Here is a 27152-nt window from a genome sequence, read left to right as displayed (position 1 = left end):
GGAAGATATTTAGAAGGCCATCATTTTTATTTACATTTCACCTCTTTTTCCACAGTTTAGGATATTTTTCTATGGTGAATCACCCTCACATATCCATTCAGTATTCAATGACATTTCATGTTACAGAGTTATACTTTCATTTCTTTTGGAAAAAATACTAAATATTTTTTAAGGTTTAACATTATTGCAATTTATTAAAAAATATAAATTTGCATTATCAACATATAAACTGAACATGATACTTGAATTAAAAAATATTTGAATGGTGCTGCCATCTAGTAGCAGCAATTCCTACATGCGTGGTGGGACGTATTTGCCCCATCTTTTAATTTCAACCATTCTTAATTAATATAAATGAATTCAAATAATAATTTTTATTAGAAAAGGAAACTTTCACATAAAAATATTCATTCTAACACCAAAAGTTGTTGCTCAGACGATTTAAATTACATCAGAAATTAAGGAAAAGAAATCCCTAAAAATTAGACTTGCAAAGAATATTTATTTTACATTATTTTCATGAATGAATACTAGTGCTGCCATCTGTTATACGTTTAGAGAAGCAAAAGGCTTAATTGTATGTATTTTAAATGGAATTTTCCAGCTTTCATCTAGGAGATAAAACCTGATGAAAAAGACCCGCCCACCACCCCTCAAAGCATTAAATCTCAAATTTTGATCCTAAAAAAATGTATTCTTTTGAAGGTTTTACATGCGGAAAGATTTGTTTGAAAGATCTAATAAACTCCTTATCTTTTGACCCAGACGGTTTATTAAAGTGGTGATTTTGGCTAGTATATGTCATGAGTACATAAACCACTATCATTCTGCAGCTACTAAACAAGTGCCATATTTATTTTAATATTTAAGCAATACTAGGTATTAATGTCATCTCTTTATTTTATTTTTATTGGTACTTTTTCATTTTGCCAGCGCAGGCGATAAAGTCATCAAAAATGGTACAACTGATGCCAAACGGAATATCCTCGCTGGTAACGTTTTACGCCTTATTTTCAAAACAATTTGCGGCCATTTCTTATCAGATTGATTGTTTCTTTCAATACTGGCATACGATTACATAGAATTTTTACCAGATAGTTCAATTTTATGCCCTAAGGCTATTTGCGGTAATTAAGTCAATTAGAATACAATCACACCGCTAAACCAAAAACATATAAGCATTCTGTACTGCTCCATGCGCATAGGGAAAAATCCATACTTGTGGTTGGACATACTTTTCGATGACATCATTTTCTCCTGCCATAAATGACATTTAGGTGGGATTCTTACTGTTTTGTTTTCTTTGAATGACGAGTATGGGTGAAAATTATCGTTTGTTTTCTTTGAAACGAAAAAATTTAGCTGCAGCGTTCTACAGGTGGCTTCCTTTTTCATTGAATAAAAAAATTATAAAATCTTTCAAAGATGCTGTTGATACCAGAAGCAGTCTTAAGCGCTTAGAATATATAAATGGTTGAGTTCATGAATTTAGTGCAAAAACCAAAACACGACGATTTCGATCCAACGGTAAAGGCAATGTGTGCTAGTAGGTATATTATTATTATTGCAATTTTGCTGCTTCCTGTTCATTTCACATTGAAGAAAATATTTCCTTTGTAAATGTTACCTTCATGTCATTTCTAATATTCTGTTGCCTTAAGAAAAAAGTGCATTCAGTATTGTCGCTGAACTTAACCCACGTGTATTTCCTTCTCTGACAAACACTATTTTTATGCAAAGGTACAAAAGATGTTGCACATTAAAAAATGGGTAACATTCATAAAGTAATATTATACAATTTAAAATATGTATCTCTCTTTCTCTACTCCAAACCTATATTAGTCTAACTTCAAAAATAAATTTTACTCTTTCAGACTGATTATAAATATTGTGAATTTACTATGTTAACATGTTAGCTTCCAACATTGCGTTTGGTATTTCTGAAAACTGACTTGTCTCATGCCTTCGGAGATTGCATCTGCAGAGAATGGACATATAATGAACATGAAATAATGAACTAATAATCATAGCCCCTTTAATATGAAGGTTTTTCAACCCTCTTAAGCGGCAAGGCAGTATTTTTACGGCCTGGAATATTTATTGTGATATCTGTAAGAACGTATATATACGTGCATATTAAAATATGTCAACGAAATTAAGGCAATATACCAAAAGAAAACAAATCCAGGTATGAAATACCAGGAAAGTTTTTGCATTAAAATCAAAAAAATATTTTGTTCTCATAGTAGTTTTGGGAAATTTGTGCTTTCTTAGAAAAAACCCTGGCTGCCCATAGGGTTAATTAAGAATACATTCATTAAAATTGCTGCACTTAATATTAATACACATTTACGGAGTTATAATAATAGAGAAGAAATAATACTTTTTCTTTAGGAAGAAAATCACTACATATTTTATATTAAATTCATCATACTGTAATGCTGTAAGAATTGTAGTCTCATAGTAACAAAAGTACAACGCACGTAATAATCTTTTCGGTACTGCCATCAAAATGTAAACAAACGGTATAAAGCTGTTCCCTGGAGCCCAAGCAAAGTCAAGACGTTCCTAAGCATAGAGGAAATGATGTCATCGGAAGCCATATCCAATCGCGAGGAGAGATTTTTTCCCTATGTGCGTAGCACGGGACAGAGTGCTTATATGCCACCCAAAAATGTACATAGAAGAGGCAAAGTCAAGGTTTAACAGTAAAGCACTGTGATTTTACATAATTTCTCAGTAAGCTATTCATACAAATTGAAATAATTCTTGTATTTAAACTTGCATTCCTTAAGATTTAACTTGAAATTAATGTAGACAATTACTGAGAGAATTAGATTTTTGCAGCATAGTTTACGCAAGATGAGACTACTCTGGGCCACGTGATACGAACCGGTGAATCAGCATGTTGAACCATGAAAGCACAGTAAATTCTTAAATTAATGTCTTTTTACAAAATTTTAAACGATATTAAAATGTTTATGCCTTCAAAATAAAAACTTCTTAGAACCAACATTTGTTAAAATTTTTGTGTATACTGTGTGTTGTCGTCAATAAAGTCTGCTTTGCGAGATTTGCGCCGGCAAAATGGAAAAATACCTTTTTATATAGTTATCTACACTTTGAAAAATTAAATTGCAAACTGCACTTTCAGATATTTTTCCTTGCTATACTTTGCTAACATTGTTCCTCCTTTTTTTTCGGGGGGGGGGGGAAGCTTTAGTTTTATTTCTAATACCAATAGAAATCAATCATTTTTGTAAGCTATGTTCTTAAACATTGGATATTTTTTAGTAATATACAATTAAAAAGTAATGGCTGCCCAAAAGTAATTATGTAAGCTTTAAAAGTTAAAATATAAGAATGTTTAATGACATATTAATAAAATATTCAACACAATTATATAAGCACTTAAGGTAATAAACGGAAATTTTTCAGTTCATACAAACATCTTATTTGCTGCAAAGAATACAGATTACCTATGGGAGGGGAAACAGCAGCAGCAGAACATGAAGAAGAGTAAAATAAAAATCACATTGAAAAATAAAGCAAGATCTGTATCAATTTTTATCTTCAAAATTACTCTCATACCAAAAAATTTAACACATTTTACCACATAAAAATTTTATAGATAAATCTGGTACCTGATTATTGGTTTCTGCTTCAAGAGAAGAATTTGGCAGTATTCCATTAACGTTATCACTTGCCTCACAACCAACATTAACAGGATAAGACTACAAAATATAAATATATAATTAAGAACAGAATTTTAATTATTTCATGAATACTAATTCAAACACTATTCTTTTCTAATATTTTTCTACAGTAAAATTCAGATTTAAACTTCCCTAAAACTAGTATCAGACTAAAAGAACTGAGGAAACAATACTTCTGTATACCCTTTCTGCAGATATATAAAACCTGCTTTCTCGACAAAGATAATGACAAGTCTAGATACTGATAGCAGATTTACATGTTGGAAGAAAGTTAATGTTAGTGAAGAGTAGATGTAGACTTTGGTGAATGCAGAGAATTCTGTTTCCATCAACTCTCTCAATATGATGAGGAAACAAACAGATATGTACTTGGAAAGGAAAGATGATGAGAAGGGAGGATGAAAATAACACACAGAGGAAGAAATGTAGAAGGAAGCTAATGAAGGATTACAGACATTCATAAGTTTCACTGAACAATCCTCATCTCTGTCAATGCACGATGAAAGATGATGAGAAGGGGAGATGAAAATAATACGCAGATTAAGAAAATTAGAAAATTATGTGGAACCTAATGAAGGATTACACACATTCATAAGTTTCACTGAGCAATCCTCATCTCTGTTATGAAGTTTCATGTTATGAAGCATGAAGTTATGAAGCTTCACTTTATACAAAATGAATTTTTAAATTCTGACAACAATCTTATAAGCAGGCAGACATGCAACAATACATTGGATTACACTAAATCTCTAGGTTTCCAGTGATAATGCATATTACAATGCTAAAAATGTAGTTTAATTTTTTTTCTGAAACATAAAATCCCGCATATGTGCTTTAATTAAGTTATTTATATAATTTTCAATATTATTCATTTAACTGTGTCCAATAGATTGAAAATCCCCACGAATGGGCTTCACATGCTGCATTTTCTACAAATGGCATTACAAAACAAACAATTATAAAACAATTATTAATATATTCAGTATATATATATAACTTTCAATAATAATTCTACTTTTAAGCAATTCAAAATTTACCCAAATAGTTTAACACTTAATAAAATGAATACGAATCAAGATACTATTGAATTCCTAGACCTGCAAATTATTAAACACAGAAAATTAAATTATTTGATAAAAGAAGGAATTTCCATTTTCCTACTATTGAACTAATTAATTGAAACTCTAATATTTCTAGAAAAGTAATAGAAAACACGTTTCATAGCCAAATTATCAGAATAAAAAATATATATACTGAAAATGACGATTTAAAGGAAGAAATCATAAAACTAATTAATATACAAGTTGATAACCAAGTACCACCAAAATTTATTAATTTATATATTAAAAAGGCAGGCCTTACTTTATAATTTTTTGGCTCTTTTGGATATGATAACATTACCTTAAACCTTAGCTGGAGGGTAATGAAGGATATAAAAGAGTAGAGAAATTATTGTAAATTTTTATTGTAAATATTTTGTAAATATGTATATTTAATCAATACTGGATTATTTCTTTTTACTAATAAAGGGCCAACTCTTTTCAAAAGTCTCAATTATAGCCCGAATTGAGTGAAGATTTTAATCTTCTTCTTCTAATTTTCCATACTTTAGCCAGTATTTAGTTAAGTTTTGATATACCAATTGAAATCAAGTTCATTAAACTTTTAATATTTTCTTTCATCAAATTTAAATTTTATTTAACTTCCTAAAGGAATTTTTGAGAAATTTCTGGAATTTTTAGAGGTTTTTTAAGGACTTCATTTCAAAAAAAATTTTGGGAAATTTTACTTTAAAACTTTAATATTAAAACATTTCAGTTTTTATTAATTACTTTAATTTTTTGCAATTTTCACACAAAATATCTTTCACTTAATTTTTCAACAGAACACATATTTCAAATTACAAACAGTTTACATTTTTTTCACATACCACTTCACTTTAATTTCCTTCAAGTAAACTTACATCTCTTGATTGGCTCAGTTACTTAACTTCTTAAATAATTGATATTACTACCTTTAGGATTTTTAATTTAATTAAATTTAATTTTTAATATTAATGTTTACAAAAAAATTTTTTTACTATAACAAAGATAGCAGCTTGACACTCAACTTTACCTACATAAGCGCCATCTATATAATTTGAAGAACACACTTACTTCTCTTTCACAACACTTTTGCAGACCCCAACACTCATATAGTAGGTAAGTTAGAATTAAAACTTACTATTTACTTGCTTTAAGTATTTTTTTAAAAAAAATTTTATGTAGTATCTAAGTATTTTCTAAATATGAAATTATATTTTTAAATATATATTCGTTTTTTAAAAATTGTGAATTAGTTCTTTTTGTTTCTTATTGGTTTATATGGATTATGTATAGTTCTTTTATAGTTTCTTTTTATTGATATGCATATTCGTGTAGGGGAAGTTCTGTAGACAAGGATTTCTAAAATACATTGGTTTCTAGATTTTTTTATTATTTTATAAAAAATTAATTTTTAAAAAATTAAATTTTTTAAGAAAAAGTTTAATTTTTGACTTTACTTGCTTGTTACTCAAAAGACTTCATTAGTATTTTCCTTTTTGAACTTTAATTCTTAAATGTTAATACTTAAATGTTAATTTCTAAGGGTACCAGTTTATTAGAATTACTTTTGGTTTTGACTTTTACCCTTGCCTGCATGAATGACGAAACACGAATTGAATGATTGGAGAGTTAGGTTTGGAGGCAACTTCTCCTTGATAAGTCTGTCTCCTGCCTACTTTACGGTCATTCACATATGCATTTTTAAAAAAAATTGTTTAATTTAATTTTAATTTATTAAATTAGTAGATTTAATTTTCATGGATAGATTTTGCACTTGATTTGCTTATGCTTCTGAATTTAAATGATATTGTAGATTAGTTCGAGAATTAAATCTTTTACATGTTTGGACATTTTTTTTTTAATTTTAAATTATTCTGGCTTTTTTTTTTTTTTTTTAGAATTTAAATTTGTTTAAATTTAAATATATATATATATATAAACAAATTTAAATTCTTAACAATAATAACAATAGTAATATATATATATATATATATATAACAATAATAGTAATATATATATTCCTCTTGTAAAAGTCAAAGAGTGATAACACAACTTTTTCCATTTGTATTTTTATTTCCACTTCATTTGCTCTTTATTAAAAGTTTGTTCCGCCATTTTTTTTGTAATTATTTTATGTTACATTATATGTATAGTATTACAAAAATGTTTTACAACAAAAAGATACCACTCTATATATATATATATGCAATTATCCAGAAAAATCTCTTACTTCAAAACTGAAGAATGATTCAACTGCATATAAAATTAGAGAACATTTTTACATTTTTAATCAAATAATCATAACTTGGCTTTAAATAACATTAATATTATTGTCTTGGTTTGTTAAATTGATTTATTTTGCATTTCAGAAAAACAAAAGAGTAACCATTAAAAATGACTTCACAAAAGAGTCTAGACACTTGAGAGTAACTGTTCTGTTGAACAATAATGGATAATTCTTTTTTTTTTTTTTTTTTTTTCTTTTTTGTTTTGGCACTGCTCCATGCAATACATGAAAATGAATTTACAATCCGAATTCCTCGATTCTTATTTTGTTTTTAGCAGATGATAATTAAAACATTAGGAACTAACCATATTTTTGCAACTATAGCTAAAGGTAGAAAAATAGATAAATTAATCTTTATTGTTAAACTGTTCAGTGTTAAATACTTAAACTTCAATTCTTAAAAATAGATAATTTTACATACTAAAAGTAGTAAGCCTAATCGAAATATATCAGAAACTGTTAATAGTAAGGTTGGAATATCTTTGATGTTGCTAATGGGTATCAAACGGCATCGCATGAAATCAAATTCAGACCTGGATGCCTTTCAAAATGGTCATTACGAAAACAGAGGCTCATTTTAAAAGAAATTAAAAAAGATTATCAACTACAAAATTTTCTATAGAAATAGGTTTAACCCCTTAACTGCCGCGGGCGTATATATACGCCTTGCTCAGCCGATGCGTTAACTGCCCCAGATGCGCAGCCGATGTGTTAACTTTGCGAATAATTTTAGGTGTAGCAGCGCAAAGCAAATGATAGCAGTTTGGAAGGACGTATATATACGCCTGGGGCAGTTAACACATCGGCTGAGCAAGGCGTATATATACGCCCGCGGCAGTTAAGGGGTTAAACAAAGGAATACCTGTCATGGCATAATTTTTTCATAATATGTTTGATTTAAGAATAGAATTCTTAAGAATAAAAGAGAATCAAGAATTCTTAAGAGTGGAAGTTTCATTCTGCCTTCTTGAACTTTCTCATATCAACAAAATAACAAGTAAATAAAAGAATGGAACCTACATTAAGCTAAGCAGATAAAAAGAATATGAAATTACTCATTTATAAATTATATCGAAACAAAGGATTATATGTTACTGAATAATATACTTTTTGGTGAATAAATTAAATGTTCTTAATCACATGAAGGACAAAAAATCTGTAGCCACACAATGAAGAACTCAACTAAGAACAATTGAATATAACAGATATGGTGCTTTAGTTTAAGGGCACATGACTGCTGCTGGATTTCCTAAACTGTTGTTTATTAAAGATAGATATATAATATAATATATATAATATTTAAGCTACTCACAAAAGAATTTTGCCCACAAAACAGCTTGTTTGGGGCAGAGGAGCGTGATAACATGTTGTTTCTTCTAAGGCACAGTAAAAGTTTACATCAAATAAACAAGGAAAATTTAGTATTTTTAATAAAAAATTTATTAGTTCAGTTCTAAGAAGTATTGTATATGTTTTCAGCAAAGAAATAAATATTCAAAATATATGTATGGGATTTCACAGTCTCGACTATTGGATAAGTCAACATTCTGGATAATTGGATTTTATTTGGTATAATGCATTATGCTATTGATGAAAATATATATATTTCTTTTCATACAGTAGCATAAAAAAGTAATACAATCCTAAAAAAGTTTCTTGCAAATTTCTAACCTAAATAGCTTTTTAAATAATTAGTTTTCATATTACAAATATCCTATTACTTATCACAGGCACTGTATTTGCCATGATTTAACAGAATGCAGATATGACAATATTATCATGAAAAGTGGCGAGATAGCTTCCTCGCAAAGCGGGTTCAGGGTTTACCAGATTAAACAAGAAATAGCCCATTTGGCGACAAAATTAGAAGAAATAAAAGACAGACAATAAAGTTGCAAAAACAACTCCAACAGATGGTAGAGGAGCAAAAGAAAATTAGAAATGACATTGTGGAAAACTAGAACCAAAATAGATGATGTGAAAATGACAGTAGTGGCATCTCAAGAATCAAAGGATGAAGAAATGGAGGAAGTAGTTAATGAATTATTTAAGAAAGATCAAGAAATGACACATGGAACATGTAACAAGACTAAAAAAAAAAGAAAGAAAGAGAAGATGAAGAAAAGAAGCTTTTGATTCTCAAGTGCCTGAAGTGAAAATGAAAGAAAGTGATAATACTGATTGTCAGATAGATGAAGAAATAAAAAAAGTGGCTAGTTAAGCATATGAAAAACGTGAAGAAATTATTCATGGAAATACTTCCCGATTCTCAACTGCCTGAAGTAAAGACCCCCCCCCGAAAAAAAGTGAAAATGTGACTGTTAAGTTGGTAGAAACTTATAGTGAAGTTACGAAGTTGCAGTTAGCAAGTACTGAATCATCTAAAAATTTGTGTAATGTACGGATGGGAGAAACTGATGTACAGCTTAAGCAGAATGTTCCAGTATCGCAAGAAAATACATACGCTTCACAAACTAAGTTTGTGTCTCATAATGCAAGTTGTACAGACACAAATTTGATTCTAAACCAGGATACTTCTGTTTGTAAAGCATCAGATTCTATTCATAACTCTAATGCAAACCTCAGAATTGTTTTTTAAGAAATAGAGGAAAATAAGCATATACCAAATGCTAAAAATACTGAGGTGAGCTGTACACATGATGGGAATAAACTACAGAGTGGTGAGCAAACAATACTTACGTACCATGACGACTACCATGGAAACATTTGCCAATAAAAATCTTCATTAGCATTTTTTGGTTTATGTTTCTAAATTTTTTTTAAAATAAAAGCCTTAAAGAAACAAAAACTTAAAAACCAAAAATCCCGAATATTATAAATAAACGTATATATATATATATATATATATATATATATATATATATATATAATCTATATAATAAATATGAATTAAAAAATTAAAATTAACTTACTTAAAACTGGTTAAAAGAAAACGTTGAAGTTAATGGTGAGAAAAGTGGTGGGAAATAGCTTTCAAAATAGCATCGAAAGATATTTCCTGTTTTTTTTGCCAAAGAAATTCAGCTAAATAGGTATCTAAATAATGGCAGCTTGTCCTACGTCACTTGTTCCTCCATTTTACGGAAGAATTAATACCGAATAGACTGAAGAAATTAACGCTAAAATTTTATATTATCTGTTTTCTCTTAAAATTTGGGCATATTTTAAAAATATACAATTTCACATGGCAGTGAGCTGTATACAAGCATAACAAATCTTGTGTAAATATTGTGAACCTTTCTTTACGGTTGCTCTGCATTTTTAAAATACCAACTATTCTTAATGTGCTTAAGTTTTTTATTTGTTTTGCACCAATAGTACATTTTAGTTTTAATTATAGCTGCTCAATCGGTATAGTGGTTAGCATTGCTGACTGCCGTGCCTAAGGGCCCGGGTTCGAATCCCTCTATAACCTATGTTAGGGTTAATCTGCATAACCTACAAGGGCCGCCAGTTGTGGTGAGATATCTAGGTAGTCATCATAGTATGTAAGTACCGAGCAAACTGTTTCAGATCTTTCTGTAGATGAAAAATCCGAAAGGACTGAATCTTCAGACTGTGATTTGCAAAACAGATAGACATCTGAGAATTGTAGTGATAAAGTAATTAAACAATGAAAAGTCTGAAATTTAATTTAAATTAGTCTGAATTTATAATTTAATTTAGTCTGAATTATTTAATTTAAAATTGTTAAATGGTTAATTTATGTATATAATTTGTAAATATTTGTTTATTTTATCCTTATTTACCTTATTTGTTTGTTTTATTATCTTTTGTTTGTATCAAATCTGGCTTCTGGCCAAGGACTGTACTGCCTGGGGCACGAAGTCCTCAGAATGGAGCAATGTTACAAAATGCCCAGCTACGGTGAGATACTTTACCTGCAAAATGGGATTAGCGTTGCCAGAAAATGACAGGGAAAAGCAGGGTTTTCAGACTTGGCAACAAAACAAGCAATATGCCCTAGACGGAGAGAGAACATTCTAGAACACAGTCTTGGGGGTTTTCCTTGGAAATATTTTAGAAGGTAGAACAAAGCTATATATACCCCCCTGCATGCGGAGAGAGGAGTATCTATAATTCAGTAGTGTCCCTTGAGTTCAGAAATTAGATTGAGAGTGATCGACCAAATCGGGAGCTGTAATTTTATGCTTTGCAGTAAAGCTGTCTTTACCATAGCCCAAAGGCTGTGTTGCTGATCGATTCAGCGTGTTTATCATAGTTTTTGGACAACTGTAAATGTGTCTTTGGAATTATCCTGTGTAAAACTGGCAAATAAATTGTGTTTTGATTCTTCATCAAGTGTTATCATCAATTACTTCAAATCTACGAACTCGTAGAACGCAACAATATTATTTTACTTTCATATATAGATCACAGTAAGATATTAATTCTAAAGCATATCTGTACAGTTATGCATTTATATTAGAGCATTATAGTTATTTATGTTTTATCAGAAGTTATGCATTTATATCAGCACTGTATCTTTTCACATTATGTATTTAAATTAAAAATCATATTTCCTTACTTGAGCTGGCCCAGACTCCATACTTTCTTGATAATTTTGTCCTTTAACATTTTCTATTTTCAGAATTAACTCAGGATTCTGATTATCAATTCCTGATTCAGAAATTTCAGTTTTTTCATAATTAATAGAATCACAGTCAGTGTTTATTTCACCCGAATCATTTATGTTATTCTGTGAGGCAGCTGCAGGATTTCCATAAAGCACAGCTTCTTGGCAGCTTTCCACAGATTCAGGGGAATTAGGACTAGCATCAGGTGCACGTGAAGTGTTTTCAAGTGTAACTTCGGAAGAATTAGATAAACTTGAAGGCAGAGAATTCGTAGATTTATTTGGTGCATTAGATTCTGTAGGTTCAGAAGAATGAATACTCCGATGCTTAAGCCGAGGAGAACGTTTCCTTCGACTTCGTCCAGTATCAAGACCACCAGATCTCATTTTCAGCTATTAAAAAAAATTTTTTTTTTATTATAGATTTTGAAGACGAACATTAGAAAATAAAATGTGTGATTAAAGATTCTTAACATATTTTATTGTGACAGAATATATTAAAAATGTTTAAGTATATAGCTAATTCAAGACATACGTGGTATACATTCTGTATTGCCATGCATGATATAAGGAAATTTTTGCAACAAAATTGATAATAACTGAGTTATTCCAACTTAAAAATTCGGTAAATTATACCTAGACTTTACAAAATAACTAGTTTTAATAAAACCAAATAATAAAATAATAGTTTACAAACTGAATTTTAAATATTTTTAAAACAAAAGCAGCATTTTTAAAGTCTCACTTGAAATTTATTCTGCAGAAATAGTAATGAGACATTTTAATCCTCGGAGAGGATACAAAATTAAGAGTATAACTAAGAAAGATGAAATATTTAAAAAATATTAATTCATGCGTATGCAAAAAAAAAAAAAAAAAAAAAATTCTAAAACCAAAAAAATGCTTTAAAAATTTAAGAAAAAATCTACATATTCATACATTATTTAATATTTTTCACAGAAATATGAGTACAGTTAAAGTCCAAAATCCGGACTCGTCGGGACTTCGGCGATTCCGGATTTTTCCAGATATTAGATCATCAATTTAAATCTGGTAAGATGGCATGCAGAAATTATACAATTAAAAATATGAAATCATAATTTATGAAATAAAGAACAATTATGATCTAAAGGGTATGAAAATTTACAAAAAAAAAAAAAAAAAGCTTAATATTTATTTTCTTTCTTTCTTTATTTATTTACACTTCTTTCAATGTAAGTTGTTTAAGTTGCTTCCACAAAAAATTCAAAAAGTTACTTTTTCTTTTTTCTTGTGTCATATACATTGAGCATACAGTTGACTTTCCAATGCCATACTCTTTGCATAATTTTGAGATGGATATGCCTTATTTCACTTTTTGTTTATGGTCACTGAAACATGGTTTCGCTTTGCAGATCCTTTGACAGCTCCAGAATTGGAAACTCTTTTCAACATAATCGAAAGTTCAAGCTTAGTTTTTATAAAATTGCCGTAATAATAACAGTCAGCAAAAAATAATAAGCTGGATCAAACTAAAAGATTAAAGAGCAGCGCAGTCCACTAATTTTAGCCTCTTAACCTTAGTGTCCATGATACATAATTGGCTGTGTATCACAAGATTGGCGATGAAAGCTAAGTAGTTTCGCTAAATTTTGTCTTGCTCCTGTTGCATACTGAGTTAAGCCTGAATTGTATTAGTTATTTACTATACCTATGTTTATTTCTTGCACATGCTTAAAACTAAACTGAATCCTGAATAAATAAACTTTCGCATATACTTGGTATATTCGCTTTCAGCGGTAAATACCACCTGGTGCATTCTCTAAAGGTCCTAAATTCTGCTACAAAGTGCCTTATTAAGTTCTAAATTTTCACCGTACCTAAACTTTGCATCCGAATGCTTCCCCTAAATCATAGAAAACTTCTCATCCCTTAAATTTGCTGCTCGATGATTCCCCAAATTCCAAAAATTTTGTCTTCTCTAAATTTTGCCGCCGCTTCTGGGTTTATGGTGAATAACAAATCAGTTATTCTTAATTAAAATAGCACTAAATGTAATCTTTTGGCCTGTGAGTTTCATTAACAAAATCTATTTTTAGCATATAAAAAGAAATTTTTGTTGAATTTTGCCCCATCAGCATATTTTACAGCATTTAAAAATCTACAATCATCGTGAAGCATAATGTTAGCATAAAAAGTTTCCGTACTCGTTATTTAATTACTAATATAATAAATAATAAATAATGACCCGCCAGGTCGGTATCAGGGATAAAAAATAGGTGAATGTTTTGGTTTGAGATGTATGCCAAGCAGATATTCAGCTACGGAGCCAAATTATTAATCTCACAAATTTATACGACCGTTTTTCCATAATAATGTATTTTATTTAGTGCCTAAGTGAAATTAAGAATCAGAATTTTTAAGTGAAAATCTCGACAAGTTTTGTTATGGAAGGAAAAATCAAATGCACTTACATAAAGAATATTAAAAAAAGTTTGTGGCTTTGAGGTCCGGATTTTAGATCATTCCAGATAATGGATGTCCGGATTTCAGACTTTGTACTGTACAATAAAATTTAACAGATGAACCAATATACTATACAACTTGGGTATTAAAAATTCTCAGATATAGTAACTGAATTACTTCACTAAAACTTAATATATAAACAAGGCTTTTTCTTCTGTTATATAATTTTTATTTGAGATATACTACTTTTCTATGGAATCTTAGAAGATCAGTTATTAAAAAGGATATCAAAATGTTTCAAAGTGTTTAAAAAATTTACCCCGGAATTTGAAAAAAACTAAAAAAAAACTATCAAATTTAATAGAACTGTTTAATAAATGAGCTATTTAATAATTAATACAATGCAGCTATATGATTTTATCACTTTGAAAGGCATTTTTGAAATTTTTATTTCTACACAATAATATAAACAGTTTTAAGTCATCACTGAAAAAATATGAGCTTTCGTATAAGAATGTGCATGCATTTTTATATATTATATTATTCAGAATGCTTTAAAATTAATAATTGTTAGAAGAGGGAAGAAAAAACCCTGAAGAAAATAACAAATGTTTTACGTCATTAGCTGCAAGCTGAAGTTTAAAAAAATATATATTAATGTATTCGCAACTTAAAATTAGATACACTTACATAAAACATGGAAGTTTTAAAAATTATTGGAAAAAAAATCTGAAAGGCTTCAGATTTTAAATTACGTTCAAGGGGACTTTTTTTTTTAATGTTTTGTGTGTTACCTTTATTTATTAAATACTGTGTTCTATGTACTCAAACTATAAAATTTAGCTCAACAGCAATATTGCAAATTAATTTTAAAATGAGCATATCTTTAGAATTTCCGATACAGAGTCTCGCACACTGGAGTTTTTTTTTTTTTTTTTTTTTTTTTTTTTTGTACAGTGTTGCTATTTCTCGCTTTGAAATTGTTTAGTTTGTTAATCAAAAATTTGTTGCAGTGTTCCAAAATCTGAAATCGATAATAAAACAAATTTCAAATTCAAATTAGGGCTTCCACATGCCCATATTGTATGGAAGATTAATTATTCAAATTTTGATGGCTCTAGGTACCGTTGTTTTATCACAATGCAAGAAACATACATATGTTTATGCAGATTCTTCATTATTTAATTTCTTTAAATGTAAGACAGGGCAATAATATATAGTGGCAATGATTTGAAAAGTGATACAGCCTTCTATAGTTTTCAATGCAAAATGCCAAAACGAAATTGTACGAAATGAAAGTACATCAGGGCAAATTACCCCTTTGGACTAATAAATTATTAATATATTCAATTATTCATATAATACAGATAAAAGTCCAGAACGTAAGCTTTGTACCTGTATGAAAATATAAACTCTAAGATATACATAAAGTTGCTTACATCTTATATCAGAGTAAATATGCAGAACAACTTGTTTAGGAGAGTGATAATGGATTGCGCACCCTTCATCCCTGTAACATAACTGGATTTACTCCTTAGACTCTCAGACTTCCTTGTGCTTACATTATATAATCTGTTAGGTTGTTGATGCAGTAGTTACAAATATTTCTTAATATTTGCCTTTTATTCACTTTATAAATGTATTGTTGTTTGCATGCATGTAGATATATACGTCTTCTAATGAATAAAATCAAAAGTAAGAGTTTTGTATGATTTTTTTTTTTTCCCTTGTACTAACTGGTATCCTACTGAACACCTTAATCTCTCTTTAAAATGAACCTAACATAATTTGCAAGTGAAATTCATAGGAACTCAGAAAATACTTTATCAGACAATTTTTACTTTTTAATCTTCATGTTTAGACATGAGAAATACTCAGTTGAATTACTAATAAACTTCCTTGCACTGAAATTCAATCAAAACAGGTGTAGGATCTAACTTTTTAGAATCATGCAAAGATACAATCTTATTAATAGGCCAGGCGACTTTTGCAAAGGCATGAAGAAATAGCACACAGGGGAAAGGTTTAAATTGTCCTTTTATTTGATTAAACTCTTTAACAAAAATGCACGCACTTCGTGCTCACAATAATACAGAATACTTGCAATGAGAATTTAAGAAAAATTTAACAACTTTTAAATGGCAAAGAGTAGTGCTGGTCTAACAGGCCAAATCACCAATCTACACCGGTGACAGACTGTAATAAACAGCCAGAAGACATAGCAGCAATTAAGATGAACACCAGGAAAGACAAAATAGCAATGTACACTATACTAGTGAAATCACGCTCTGTCTAACTTTCTGTTTTAGGCCATTTAAATACTCTTCTTCACTTTAACTTAATTTGCATCCTGGCGAGGAAATGCGAGGAGAAATGAGGAATTCAGAAAAGATGCCAAAAATTAGAATAACTGGTTATTTAAACTAACAGAAATCCTACAGAGGAAAATAACATTTCCTCTTTTAGTAAAACAAGTATTGAAATAAAGAATAACTTCTAAGCAAATTTTTATATAAACATTTCACTATAGCTATCTTATTTGAAAAATATATGATATACTTTATGATACAAACATGTCATATAACAATATGATATTTAAGAAAAATATTATTATTTTATTTTTTAAGCTTGCATCTTGTTTTATAAGTTTTAAAATAAATATGTTAAAAATGCAAATAATATTATTTTTCCTCTTACTGGATAACATAAGGTAATGTATAGAGTTTTCAACATTACTTCTAAAAGTTGAAACAAGAGACCACAGATATTATGCGAGTTTGTTACAACATGCGGGTTCATGGACGTTTCATTAAATAATTACTCCAGACTATCACTGCTCACTACAGATGTGCAGAAAGAAATTGATAATTTGTAATACACGATAATGACACATAGCAAAATAAACAGCTGAAAACAGCTCAAGGAGAATGTAGATACTAAGCAAATTCTCCTAGGCATATAAGAAATATTGTTAAATCCCTGAAATCATTTACACAGTAAACTCTTAAGACACAATTCAGCTAATTCTACAAACCTATTTGAAACTTATTCATATTAGCTTTCAAAGCCATATTTATATAGCTGGAGCTATGGGGGAAAACAGTGATAGATCTTCGAAATACATTTTCCCAAATCTTTAAAAAAATTGGAAAGTTGGTTAAAAAATTGCTAAATGTTAATAACTTGGCAGAGAAATTCTGCCTTCAGAAGTTTCTTTGTCTTATCTCGCATTCTAGTTTTGCATGTTACAGTCCATAATTTCTACCATGAAGTGATGATATCTGTAGAATGCTGAGAGCTGTTTTCCATTTTCACTAATTTCTGCTCTTTTGTTTGAGTTTTACTTAGCCCTTTATATACAGTGCATTGCTTCATAAATGTCTCTCACTTCTACAGCTCTGACACTTTAATCCATTATTATCACTTCTTTGAGTCTTAACTGTTTCTATTGCCTCCAGTCTTTTCATTAGCTCTGTTACCAACCTCAACATGAAGTCTTCTGCTTTGATGACATCCTTACATGAAGAAAGATTCAGCAGAATTCACTGATGCTTCCTTTCTATCTTCCTGCCATTTGATTCAATTGTATTCTTCATGTTATTCCTGGTTATCAACATTTAAAGTTCCCACTATTTTCATATTAGTTATTGTAAGCTATAGGTATGTAAATGCATCTTAAAATAATCTCTCCAGATAAGCAGGAAGAAATTGATAATTATTAGAAATTGACAAATAATAATGACACACTGCTAAATAAATAGCTATAAATAACTCACGGAAAACACAGATATTAAGTGAATCTTTCTTAGCACATAAATATGATAATTCCTGATATCATTCACAAATTAAATTCTAAAGTATAATTCAACTAACTTTCTTTGAACTGCGACAATCCGAGCTGATTAAAAACTAACGCATCCTAATTATCAGAGCAATATTTATATGGCGTTGCATAAATTGATGATAATGTTTAAAAAATTTGTTTTTTTGATCCCGCAGAAAATTGAAAAGTTGGCAAGAAATCATAAAAAGTTGTTAACTTGGCAAACGCAAACTGTTATTCAGGCCCATCATGAGCATTTTTATCCCATACCCTGAATTTTAGTTCAGCTATTTTTTTATTTAAATGCTGTTGGACTCAGAATAGAAAACTCTACATTTCTATTAAAAAAATTAACACTTGTATACAATACCTCTGGCCACAAAATTACTAGCAAAATAAACTCTAAAACAATTACCCTAAAAGCAACAAATAAACAAAAACCTAAACATCACAGTACATTTATAACACGATAAAACAAATTTATATACTTACAGAAATTTAAATATTATCTCCCTAGAAATATGAGAAAATATAAATGAAAGCGTTTTTTACAACATTCGGTATTTTTCCATTTCGCCGGTGCAAATCTCGCCAAACAGACTTTATTGGTGACAACACAGAGTATATATATAAAAAATGATAGTTCTAAGAAATTTTTTTGAAGGCATAAGCATTTTAATATTGTTTAAAATTTTGTAAAAATACAATAAATAAAGAATTGTAATTAATTTGTAAAAAGACATTAATTTAAGAATTTACTATGCTTTCATGATACAACATCCTTCATCAAGTGACCATTTCACATCAAGTGACCCCAAGTGATCTCATCTCAAGTAAACTACGCTACAAAAATCTAATTCTCTCAGTAATTACATTAATTTCAAGTTAAATCTTAATTTGGAACACACATTTAAATGCAATCATTATTTCAATTCATACGAATAGCTTACTCAAAAATTATGTAAAACCTCAGTGCTTCACTCCGCTAGTGCATTCTCATTGGAATTTATGAATTTAATCTTTGACTTTGCCTTTTCTATATTTTCGCCTTCAGGTCAAGCGGTTTGATTGCATCCTAATTGACTTAATTATTGCAAATGGCCTTAGGGCATAAAATTGAACTATCTGGTAAAAATTCTATGTAATTGTACGCCAGTATTGAAAGAAACAATCAATCTGATAAGAAATGGCTGTGACTTGTTTTCAAAATGAGGTGAAAAAGGTTACCAGCGAGGATATTCTGTTTGGCATCGATTGTACCATTTCTGGCAACTTTATCAATTGTGCAGGCAAAATGGAAAAGTACCCAACATTCTTACAATAAAATAAAACAAGTATTTACAAATGTTTCATATAGATCATTAAAAAATGGTCATCATCACCTTTTTCATGTAAGCACATCGAGAATCTTCATTAAACTGTGGTAAACAAGAAAATAAAAGTTGAACCATATCCATCAGAGCATGTTCAGCAGACCTTCTTAATAACTCTGAAAAGCAAGTTGCAATTACAAAAACTTACAAGCATTTATAGAAATTTTTAATGCAGTATGTTTTTAACTGTGAAATGGGGAAAGAGGAAACAGTGAGAATTAGTTATATTGGAGCAATTTTTTTAAAAAAATTACATCAGTTTTGAAGGGGACTAACATAAGTCCCTCCTCTTTAGAAAAAAAGAAAAAAAAAATCTCTCGGTGGGGACAGTATGAACAGCTAACACACTGGTGTTCAAAACTGAGAAATGCTAAAATTTGTCTAGCGTAAATGAAGGTTATATGACAGCAAAGCCTACTTTTAGTTTAACTAGTAAAGTAGTCAAAATTTTTAAATGTAGCAAATTGTAGCAGCATATTTTGAAAAGAGTAATAGTATTTTTCAAAACCTCCAGCAATAAGAGACAGCATTTTTTAAAAACTGTAGTGATTTAAGGATCCATCTTAAAATTCATACAATTCAGATCAGCATATAACGGAAATTTAAATACTCTTGGTATGTATGTTAAATAAATAAATTCAAAAACAAATTATAAGCATTTGAAATTAGAATTTTGTATCAACAAAGAGCATCACTAATTATTATCAGCACTATTAACCATTATAAAAGTTTTAATTCTGAATTTTAAAATATCAAATTTTGTCAAACAAATGGCTAATTTAAAAAAATACTGTAGTGAACCTTTTAGTGGCAAGCACCTTTAAAAGTAGCTAATGTTTCTGAGAACATTAATTAACATCAATCTTGAACATATTTCTCTAAGATTATCTCTGTAGCACACCAAAATCATTTAGAACTATGAATGACTATCTCAGAAAAGGTACACTATGCTATATAAAAGTATAAAACATACTTATTTAAAAAGAAAATAAAAAGAATTTGAGATCCATCCTTTATATGCATAAAAACATGCATTATGAGAGAAAAAAATTATTCTAATTAACAAATAAAATTAAATATCAGACTTTATTACTTTATTAACTATAGATATTTTCTTTTGAGTATGTTTGTTTTAATTATATTTAACTGTTATACCAATCTACATTTTCAAAAGAGAGTTTGTAGTGATTCTTCATTTTGGTTTACAGTTTGAAGGAAAACGGCAGAAACAAACTTTTTCCATGGTATGGTGCAAAAAGTGCTAAAATCTTGTTAAGGCTGTATTTTTGTCCAATATCTAGAATACAACAAACTTAATTCTTACATATGCTTGGAACAAAATTAACAATATTTTGCTTTTAAAAGCATCTGAATTGATTCAGCCTCTCAGTCAGTTGGGTACAAACTGGAATTCAGCTTTTATAGAGCAGTTTACAGCAAATAGCACAGCAATCACAGCACTGGTTTTATAATTAAAATATACAGTAATCATATAAAATTAGCTGACATCAATCAAACTGTATGTAATATTTTCACTCATCAATGTTTATAAAGTATTAATAAATTTTTATAACAAATTACAATTATACTATGCTTTGAAGATTGATTCTGTTTCACTATACATTCCAGAATTTAAAACTAAAAATGAAAATGACTTACCGCTCAGTCGAGTCTCAAAGCAGAAACGAAAACACGACTGCATAATTTCACACACCGATTCGTTAGTCAGAAGAACACCTAATGGAGTGAGTAACAGCAACCTTAAAACATGAAGAATTTTCATCAAGACTACTTCATCAGATGCAGAATCTGTACCCATAAACCGTGCATGTGTGACTGCATCAGCAATATTTTCAGCTGCCAGAGGAGCAGTTGCATGCTTTGCATCTGAAATTGCAATAACTTTAGCTGAAATTTACAGTTAAATGATGAGATGAAAAATAAAATGTACACAAATTTATCAAACTTTTTACTATGCAGGAGGTAAGGAATTATTCTGCACAAATTCAGATTATATGGCATCATAAATATAATACATTAATAAACTCTTTTGATCAGTTACACATATAAACTAAACAATCAATCACATATGTTACAATAAACTTTCAGTCATATATATGATAAGGTACACTGCACACAAAAAAAGGGACAGTTCTATATCGCCTGTACTACTGGGCCAATTGATGAAATGTGGAAATTATATTTGAATTAAGCCTAAATTTCTAATTCTGGAAGAATGAATGAGGTAAGTTAAATTAAAATAAAAGAGATATTAATATATATATATATCAAATTTAAATAACATTGAGGAGCTAATTTTTTAAAAACTACTTGTGCGATTTTTATAAAATTTAGCAGTTTAGCATAATTTGAGTCGTAGAATCGAAATATGGAAAAAGAATTGGCATGTCATTCCAGAAAAAGTCCGATTTTGTGTCAAAATACCTATGTTAGAACAATGCTACATATAAATCTAATATATATTTCAAGTCGCACTTTCGAGACATGAAAAACGCAACTTGAATTTTGTCAATCGGCCCAGTAGAATGAAAGATATAGAACTGTCCCATTTTTTTTCTTTTTTGCCCCCCCCCAATGTACAAGACTTAAGGCCCTCACAGTTCTTTGATGCCAAGTTCATTTGTCAACAGAAATTCATAACTTTGTCTCTTAAGATAAAAAACCATGCACAGCAGAAACAATTATTTATCACTTGCATTTATGCAAGTATAAGTTATGCTTCAAAATATATAAAATGTTTATTTTTGCTTACAGTCCAGGTAAATTATGAACTGAAATTTAGTTCTATTGCAAATTTCCCATTTCACCTTAATGAAAAAACAAAAGTTACTAAGCAGGAATACTGATTTTATTACACTGTACCTATATTATTAGATCTTAATGAAACAAGAGATATAATGATTCAATTAACAAACTAACAAGCTTATATATACTTGTGTTAATATAATTTAAATGTGTGTATACATTAAATAAAAAAAATTAATGATGATTAAAGAATTCAAATTTTTTTCATTTGTCTATTCATTTGACTTGAATGTTTACTTTGTGACCAATGAGTTTTGCTTCCTGTTGTTAAAATGTATGAAAATCTATAATACATCTACTGCTGTGAAAATTAAATAAATAAAACTATTTAAAATAGAAAATTCTGCATAAATTGCAAGAAATGCTTAACTTTTAAATAAATCTTAGGCACCTCTTTTTTTAAGTATATTCTGAAAAAAGGCTCATTGCTAATCCATTAAAACATGTCATATTTTGTCACAAATAAAAAAGAAAAATTGTCATATTATTTTAAGAATTTTGAAATAGCTGGTAATTGTATAATTTCACTTTTAAAAAAGTAATGTGGAAATTTAAAATTTAGACTTAGGTGAATGCTTGAAGACATTCATTAAGAAGGTTGAAACATACATGTATTTTGAATAATGGTATAAATAAATATCACACAATTATACTTGAATACATTCACTAACTATGTTAAAATATATAGGCATTAATGCATTTTGAATGAAGTCATATATATATATATAAGAATAAATTGAATTTAATTTTAAAAAATTAAATTTAAATATATATTTAATTAAATATTCTTTGCGCCATTGCTGCAAGGAATGAAATTTAAATTTAAACAAATTTAAATTCTTAACAAATACGTATAAAAGTAAAAAAGCAAATTTAAAAAAGCAAATTAAATTTTAAAAAAAGGAAAAAAGCCAAAATTTAAAATAATTTTTAAAAAAATGTGCAAACATGTAAAAGATTTAATTCTCGAACTAATCTATAATATCATTTAAATTCAGAAGATTTAAATTCACATTAAAAATGCATATGTGAATGACCGTAGAGTAGGCAGGAGACAGACTTATCAAGGTGAAGATGCATTTTTTAAATTATTTAATTTAATTTTAATTTATTAAATTAGTAGATTTATTTTCATGGATAGATTATGCACTTGATTTGCTTATGCTTCTGAATTTAAATGATATTGTAGATTAGTTCAAGAATTAAATCTTTTACATGTTTGCACATTTTTTTAAAAAATTATTTTAAATTTTGGCTTTTTTCCTTTTTTTAAAATTTAAATTTGCTTTTTTACTTTTACACGTATTTGTTAAGAATTTAAATTTGTTTAAATACATATATATATATATATATAATGATATTTTTTAATCAATTGATTAAATTAAATTCTAATCATATTGCTTAATAATGTGTTGGCAATTCTCTACTTAAATTGCATCCCTGCTCCTAAATTTTGGCGAAATCCTTTCTTTATTATAAATTATATTAACTGTTGGCTCCCGCCAAAGCATCAAACTCATAAACCTGTCATATCGCTTAAAGTCCTTAAGAACACTCCTGATGAGAAGATAGTGTTGCCTCGTGATTTCAATTAATATCGCTGAATGGATGAGCACCATGGTGCACACATCCTTCTATAAATAGGGCTTCTCCTCGAGGTACAGGAGGAATGCTTGTAAGATGGATGCTAAAAGAAATGTATCACTTTATATTCCAAAATTTGTCTCATTCCTGTTGCCCTGGCTGCACAACACAAATAATATATGAGAAAATACATTTCATATATATATATATATATATGTCTGATAATAGTACTTGTCTGATATATACATGTACATAAGACAAGTAATAATACTCAGTACAAAGTATATAAGTGTTTAATATATACTTTATTGCTATAATGATTGATATAATATTTGATTCCTATAATGTATATAAAACTTGTGCAGATTTAAATGTTTTTCATTTAAACCTCAATTTGAACATAACATATTAAGAAATGAATTAGCGAATTATATATATTTTTTTTACTTACATATTAACCCAACCACCATGAAATGAGCTGGTGATTTTTTATAAATGAGAAAGTAAAGGTTTTTTTAACAAGGTACAAGTTGGCAGTTTTTGTGACTTTTTTCATAAGATTTTCTATTTATGGAAATATATGATAAATTGGCAAAAATTATAAGCATATAAAAATACACTTTAGTAATTTAAAATACAAATTTAAATTATCAAATAAGGATTATATGATACAAAAAAATATACACTCAAATTTTTCATAAATTCCTTCCATAATCTTCTTGCCCTAGTCTTCTCCCCATGCATACAGCAATCTGTTCATACTTAAAAGAACATCATAGAACTGCACAACTCTCACATTAAGCTCTGGCTGCCTGCCAAACAGATGTTTCCATTATTTACTTTAATGATTTTGCAGGAAAACTCTGTATTCCTGCAAAAACTTTACCATCAATTTTATACTACTGGTAGACTACATAAGCACATATTTTAAAATTGAGTTTAGAGCAAAAAATATCTCTGTTTGTAAATACCATTGTATATATAAATATTACAGTTTGTCTATAAACAACAACATTTTATATATAAATATCACAATTTTTCAATAAATACCACTGAAACATGAAATGCAACAAAATAACACATATGAAAATGGTGACAGTGTAGACTGGAGAACTGGTTATGAATATAGTTGCCTGAAGAATAATTATGCATATGGCTATAAGAATTTAGTCAATTCTGAAAATTTGATGACTTTTACAAAGGTAGTCACTATAATATGCAAGTACCTATGTTTCATTTTAAATTGGTTTTATATACCCATAAACAATCAAAAAATCTATTAAAAATAAAAACAATGATTACCGCAGATATCATTTAGGACATCCACCCCTTATTCCTGAAAGGATTCTTACAAAATGCCATCAAATTAAGTGAACTTAATTTGATGGCATTTTGTAAGAATTTAATCCTGGGAAAATACAAAATGCTATTAGATTTAGATGTAATATTTAAAACAAACTTACCTATGAGACCATATGACAGAAATTTGCTAACTGCAGATAAACCAAGTCCGGTTACCGGTCCAGTAGTTGTTTCTGCTCTTATCACATCCAAAAATGGTTTCAAATATGTAATAGGTTCTATATCATTTAAACTATTCACTTGATTTAACATTTCTTTCAGATCAGAAAAGCTTTTCAATAAGCTGTCTTGCTCTTCTTCCTGCAAGTGTATGAAATATTTATAAATAACATACTGATTAAATCTTTTACACCTGTTTCTTTGTAAACATTTATATGAAATTAGGTTAGTTTAAGATTTAGCATGCCCCTTGGATTATTGCCAAGTTGTTACTTCACTTAGTGCCAAATTGTTGTTTCATTTATGGTAACCAAAGTAGTTGAATGCCATGGAAACCCTATTATGATGTGATTGGTTGCGTGAATGTGGTGAATTTGACTGATGGGGAAAATGTTTGTAAGGGCTTATTTCTGCATTGGATGTCAGTTAGAAAGTACGTTGCTTATTTTGTGCTGTACACCATAAAATGGCTGGGTTAGAGTAGACTAAAGGTCCTTGTATTATCGCGAAGTCATTGTTTCATTTATCGCCAAGTTGTTGTTTCATTTATGGTAACCTGAGTAGTTGAATTTTCCATAAATATACTATAATTGGGTGCACCTTTGTCTTTTTAAGTGAAAATATATTGATGTGTATATGGACAAAGGGAGTGCACAATGCCAAGTTTGTGTCATTATCTGATGTTTTTTAAGTGAAAATAGGTCAACATATACATGGATAAAGTCAAGGGAGTGGGCAATGCCTAGTTTGTGAAATTCTGTGATTTTTTTTAAAAGTGAAAATAGGTCAATGTGCACATGGATACCAACCAAGTTTGTGTAGTTCTTTGACTTGTTATTTTGTCCTTGTGTAGCGGCGAACTTTGTACACAAAGCCAAAGAATTGCACAAACTCGGTATCCATGTACCGACAAAAATCGCCAAGGGGTACCCGTAAATATACTTTAACCAATGGCTATATGTAATAAGATTAATCTGAAGATTCTGTATGATTTGAAATGAAAGGGGTAAAAAGCATGAATTGACTGGTGTGTAAATGAAGGTTTACTTAGTAGCTGTATTTGTACGAAGGAAATGCATATGGTCAAGCATAAAGAACATTCAGATGGCTTTGAATGTGTTTGTCGCAAGAAAGGTTCATGCAAGAAATGCCATTGATAGTCCTGCACTACAGAGGATATTTTTTACTCTTGTTTTTGTGGAGACGGCAGTATGCATATTCTAAAATGATGCCCATTGATTCTAAAATGATGCATGTTCAAATAATTTTAGAAAGTTTTTGGATGCTGTTAAGAAATTTTGTGCGCCACAGACTGAAGACAGAGAAATTTCTATCTAATGCTAAATATAATAAAGTCAATATTTCCTTTTTATATTTTAGTGCATATATGGGATAACCTGGATTTCCTTTTTTTTTATGTTATTTCATTGCATCATTTAAAATGCAGTTTATTGAGCTTCGATAGGCTACAAATTTTGTTCAATTTTGGTGACGAGTAACTTTGTTTTAACATTATATGGCATCATCATTCTCCTGATTTTTTTGAAGTGAAAATAGATTGACATATATCGACAAAGTCAAATGAGTGCATAATGCCGAGTTTGTGAAATTCTGATTTTTTTTAGGGGGGGACGTGAAAATTTATCAATGTATACATGGATAGCGAGTTTGTGCAATTCTTTGACTTGTTATTTTGGTTTTGTTTAGTTCCATCTTGAAATTCTGCCTTGCTGGCCAACTGCCAAATTTCGCCAAGGGGGGGGGCACCCTAAAATTATATATAGAATATTTATAGAGCACCTATGTAAATCTAAAAGTTTGTGATTCATATACATTGAAAAAGAAGACAATTATAATAGTTTTCTCAATATTTTTTTGTACCTTGATACACCTTT

The 27152-nt window shown here is 29.1% G+C and overlaps 1 protein-coding gene across 2 annotated transcripts in view; it reads right to left on the bottom strand.

Annotated features, from left to right (window-relative positions):
• The window catches only part of garz (Sec7 domain-containing protein garz), a 138426-nt gene that overhangs the window by 106809 nt on the left and 4465 nt on the right, over positions 1-27152 (bottom strand). For both annotated transcript variants that reach the window (XM_035357268.2, XM_035357341.2), the window contains exons 3-7: positions 25200-25398; positions 20986-21213; positions 19336-19442; positions 11638-12078; positions 3645-3734 (exon numbers count right to left, since the gene is read on the bottom strand). In XM_035357268.2, coding sequence (XP_035213159.2) covers positions 3645-3734; positions 11638-12078; positions 19336-19442; positions 20986-21213; positions 25200-25398 — 1065 coding nt within the window. The remainder of the gene's footprint in view (positions 1-3644; positions 3735-11637; positions 12079-19335; positions 19443-20985; positions 21214-25199; positions 25399-27152) is intronic.

The sequence above is a fragment of the Stegodyphus dumicola genome, chromosome 3, assembly GCF_044657685.1.
Source record: "Stegodyphus dumicola isolate Sdum_Otavi_A_Nest chromosome 3, ASM4465768v1".
Classification (NCBI taxonomy): Eukaryota; Metazoa; Arthropoda; class Arachnida; order Araneae; family Eresidae; genus Stegodyphus; species Stegodyphus dumicola.
The sequence above is the reverse complement of the archived record's forward strand: the minus strand, read 5'-3'. Positions and strand labels throughout refer to the sequence as shown.